The sequence below is a fragment of the Drosophila ficusphila genome, unplaced genomic scaffold (assembly GCF_018152265.1).
Source record: "Drosophila ficusphila isolate 14025-0441.05 unplaced genomic scaffold, ASM1815226v1 contig_286, whole genome shotgun sequence".
Taxonomy (NCBI): Eukaryota; Metazoa; Arthropoda; class Insecta; order Diptera; family Drosophilidae; genus Drosophila; species Drosophila ficusphila.
Genome location: NW_025064189.1, coordinates 8,414,932 through 8,419,707, shown reverse-complemented (window position 1 = coordinate 8,419,707; position 4,776 = coordinate 8,414,932). Strand labels below are relative to the sequence as shown.

Sequence of the window (4,776 nt, the reverse complement as noted above, 5' to 3'; positions counted from 1 at the left end):
AGCAAACACTCTACTCACGACATCAATCACTTCGCCACACACAAAAATGCCATGGTACACAGATCGCAATTAATTTACCCAAGTCAGCCAGCCTCAATTTGGTTGGGAGTCAGCCGGTGTTTGTCCTTCTCCTGTTGCAGCTGCCAAACGCATCTGCAGTACGGCAGTATCTTATCCAAGCAGCAGATACTTTCCACTGGCAGCCATCAGAGCTCCCAGCATTGCCGGCTCCATCGACAGGCCGTCGTCTGCCGTGTTTGCCTGCATGTCAAATTCCCATTTCATTGAAATCGGCAAATATTGACTAAGAACTTGGATGCAATCAACGCTGCCGGCGACTGCGACAAATGGGCGTGTCGACATCCCGGAGTCAAATCGATGGCTCGATTTGCATGGAAACGAAAGTGAAGCTGGCAGAGCTAAAAAGTGAAAGTCGGAGGGAAAGCTTAAACTAATAGAGCGGGCACAGAATCCGCGTGGCATGAAAACCACTTGACCTAAAAGTACCAAAAGTACATACTTTTCTTTTCGGTGGGTCACGATAATTAGAGCTTTTCGGCATTTAACTTCCTTTGCAATTGGTCCCGGTTAAATAAATGCAAGTTTTAGCAGAGTTTTAAACTTTTTAAACTTAAAAAAATTAGTTTAGCATGAGAGTGTTTAAGCCGGTTCCTAATTACCAAGAAAGCAGAGCCATTTGGTTATTAAAACATTTTCGCAAATTGCTACGCAACTTTGGAGTCAATAAACTAAACGGCCAAAACGGTCGAGGCCACTCAACCGAGTCCTGGTGGATAAGGATAATCAGCCTCACCCAGACATCCTTTGAAGCCAGGCGAAGGGAAACAGAAACACCTGGGGAGCGAGTCAAAAAACAATTTCGCCTCATTATCATTTCAACATATTGTATGCCCAAGTGTTTCAAATTGTTCAAAGCGAGTAGGGAAACTCGAAGGACGAGTTTCGCTCCTGATGAAGAAGTTTTCCCTTTACGTCCTCGTCGAGCTTGCTGCTGGAAGCTGAATGTCGGATATTGCTGGTGGGACTGGTGGGATTGGTGGGGTTGGTGGGTGGCAAGTGTAGGTGCTGCCAGGAATCACTATGCTCATAAATGCGCCATGAATAAATTAACTCGCTGAAAAGCAAAAGCCGAGCTAAACTAAAAGCCGAGCAAAAACAAAGCCGACCGAATGGGAGGTGAGTGGAGCCTTAGATTTCAAACGAATGATAATAATAATTGAGGCAGCGGCCCAAGTACTTGTACATTGGTAAGATAACAACACTATAGGAGGAGTACCTGTACATGAAAAGTGACTTGTATGTGGGTTTGCACTGGCAAAAAAAGGGGATTTGCAAATAAATTGAACAGAAAATATTTATATGATTTCATGGTAACAAGTATGCTGCATTGAATATTTGTAATTATTATTAGGTTTTATTGAACATGAAGTAAATGGTAAAATAAAATACATTTCATGTTCAGTTCCTTGAACATGTTAAATGGAATTCTATCATTGATTAAAGGCAACAAGCAAAGCAACCGTTCAGTTGCTAGACAACATTGAATTTAAATAAAACAAGGGCACTTCGCAACAGCTTTATCGATACCCCTAATACACCTAGGTGACCCCTCGGCGTTGCCTTCTTACCTGCCAGGATGGCCGCCCCCCGGATGTCTTCGCGAATGGCCTCCATCGCGGCGCGCCAGCGGCAGACGCGAGTAGGCAGGATGACGAGGCACACGATCTTCACGATGAAGCGGCCCATCACCTTCCAGGTGCGCAAGTCGCTGGTGGAGTACGTGGACATGGAGCTGGCGGACATGGACACGTCGGTGTTCTACCAGCGCATCTTCATCCTGGCCAAGAACTGCCACCTCACGCCCCAGGAAACCGAGGAGGAGGTGCCCGCCGAGGCGGCGGTGGACCAGGCGGAGCCCGAACCAGCCGCAGCGGAGACCATTCAGTTCACGGCGGATGCAGTTATAGAGAACGATGATGAGGACACCCCGACGTCGACGGTGACGGATGCCACGCGTGGCCGTGGGCCGGAGGACAGTGCTTCCCCGGAAGGGGGGGCGTCGGACAAGGAGGTGATCACGCACCTGTTCCGTTTCAGCGAGGAGGATCAGGAGGAGGAGGAGTCCGTCGAGGAGGAGGAGATCGAGATGGACACCTTGACACCCGACCAGCCCAAGGACTTCTTCGCCATCTTCAGCGAGCGGCTGCAGGACCTGCACGCGCAGTGCAAGGCGGTGGCCATCATCCCGGATCCCATGTGCGGCCTCTACATCCACATGGGCGACTACAGCCTCCTGATGCTGGAGTCCTCCGAGGACATGATCGGCTGCTTCACGCGCGCCCTGGCCGACTGCTGCGATCAGTTCTGGACGATGAACCGCGTCTTCCAGATCGAGGACCACGTCAAAGAGCTGCACACCAAGAGCCTGCTCTTCCGCCGCATCCCGGCCGTCTTCCTCAACGAGAAGTTCCCCACCTCCACGCCCACGGACGAGTACCTGATGGGCAAGCAGCACCTGATCATCAAGGACAAGCTGCTGGCCATCTGCCGGCTGATCTCGGAGGCCCAGACGGTGGACCCGGAAGCGCTGTCCGTTCGGGACAGTGACTACGAGGTCGACATTCCCAAGATGAAGTCCAAGACCTCCTTCTTCCAAAGCGAGAACTTGCAGGTGGAGGTCTACCGCAAGCACCTTCCCGAGATCCAGCGGATCGAGCTGGTCCTGGCCTCCACCAGGTTCTACTACAGCCTGGACGAGTTCGCCGGACTCTACGGCCGCGTGCCCTTCTCCCCCGACGAGGACGGCCTCTTCTGGCCCATCCAGAACAACTACACCCCGCCGCACATCTTCCGCCGCACTCCCTACGACATCAACCTCACCTTCGCGGACTACGCGGCGGTGGCCAACAAGAGGAAGACCCACGAGAGCTTGATCGGAGATCTGGACACTGGGGAGGAGGAGACCGCGGAGGCCCCACCGAAAGAGGAGGCTTCCCCGAAAGCTGAGTAACTGGTTGCGATTTTGAGTTTTGCCTTGGTTTTTGAGATATTTCTTCAATTACTAATTATACCTAGCAAGAGCTTTAAATATACTCGTTTTGCTTAAATATTATTTGGGGTATAAGTTCAGTTGTCAATGGATTGTTGAAAACATTTCCTTTTTACTTAAAAGTTAAAATCACTTACAGATTCCACTGAATTCAGCTTATAAAGAGTATTGCCTTCATGATGAAGTACAGCATCAATGTAACATTTTTTACCTCTTGCACCAAAAAGCAAGTTGAAAGCAGGTTAAAAGTTTCTGCTCATAGGCTATAAACCACGTTCATGATTTTTAAAGCCACTCGTGTGCTTAAGTGGCCTGTTTTTTCTGAGTGTGCGGCCATCGTCGTCATCAAGGAGCGGCAGTTGTCGCTGTTATCTCTGAAACTCGCGTTCGGTTACAATGTTTTCGGCATTGTGCACATGACTGCATTTCGTCGGGAGGCAGGTGGATGTTAAGGATGGAGTGGGGTCTCGATGTGGTTTTAGCCCACTCCAGGTTGTCTTGTTTTGGCTTGCCACTTGAATGGCTCGACTTTGTTAACATAAACATAAATTCGCTGTGTGAGTGCGCACATGTGTGGGCTGCCGGAGCGGTGCGCCTTTTAACATAAACCGCATCAGACGCCAGCTGTCAGTTGTAATTCCGGCGGAGCTCCGAGCTTGCAGCTGTCAAAAGCCGCTCCTGCCATTTAAAGTCACTTGACAGTGGGCCAAAGAAACACAGCAGCTTAGTGGGGATTGCGTGGCTTAAGGGTTGGCCAGATTCGATGGGGTTAGGCAGAGGTTGGCTCAAGATATACGGCCTAATACTGCTGCCTGAAGAATATTTGCTCACGATTAATCATCCCCAGAGGGGAAGAAAAGGCGTTAAATCAAAAAGTTGTTTAACAAATCGAATACTTGCTGTATTGCTTGTTTGTTTGTGTAAGACTCTTCATTTTTGAGATTTTATTTATCCATATGCTTTGTTAAAGATTCTATTAATCATTCACTGCTTGGCTTTCGAACGATGTTTAAGTTTATTAAATCTTTAATTTCTAAGCTCCAAGCGCAGCTGATGATGAATTTTATGAAAAATTGTCTAATTAATCAAACAATTTTTTTTAGAAAAGCTCCAACCTTTAAAGCTGCCCACGATTAGGCCAAAACAATTAAATGAAATTGCCTTTGGAGGCCAAAAAATAAGGGTAGCCGCGAGAACATGTTTAGAAATTGGGCTGGAAAAGTTAATTAAGCGTCGGCCGAGGCTGCTGCCAATACCACTGGTCCGGGGTGTTGGCTCCGATCTGCGATCCTGCGGCGAAACAGAGTACATGCAATGACAAGGACACAATTCAATCAAGCGCCGCAGGAGCAAAAATTGCCGTACAGACAGAGAGTGTCAGCGCATAAACAAGGACATTGCACTCCTGGGTGCTCGGTGCTTCGGTGCTTGGTTCTCCCTGCTCCGTGCCCAACTGCCTGCAGGTGGGTTTTCCTTTTCCCTGGCTTTCCCTGGCGAGAGGAAAGCCAAACATTTGCCGCTGCAGTTTTCATAAACTGCCAGACGACGCGCAGCTGGAAAAACGAACAACAACCACATCAAGGTTGCCCGAGACAATGGCGATAAGCCGTTGCTGCAGAGGCTGCTCTTCTCCATGTTTTCGATTCCGGACCTTTGCCTTTGCCTTTGCCAGTTCTCCGGACTTTGGGCTCCGGACTACGGACTAC

The 4,776-nt window shown here is 49.2% G+C and overlaps 1 protein-coding gene across 1 annotated transcript; it reads left to right on the top strand.

The window, feature by feature from the left end:
• Window positions 1-1,553: 1,553 nt before the first annotated feature.
• LOC108099743 lies at window positions 1,554-3,133 on the top strand. The gene has a single exon (XM_017203371.2). The coding sequence runs from the start codon at window positions 1,658-1,660 to the stop codon at window positions 3,029-3,031; it is 1,374 nt and encodes a 457-aa protein (XP_017058860.1). The 5' UTR covers window positions 1,554-1,657; the 3' UTR covers window positions 3,032-3,133.
• The last annotated feature ends 1,643 nt before the right edge of the window (window positions 3,134-4,776 follow it).

Bases quoted from the DNA above. Each gene is read 5' to 3' on its own strand.
- LOC108099743 (XM_017203371.2), top strand. From the start codon at position 1,658: ATGGCCGCCCCCCGGATGTCTTCGCGAATGGCCTCCATCGCGGCGCGC.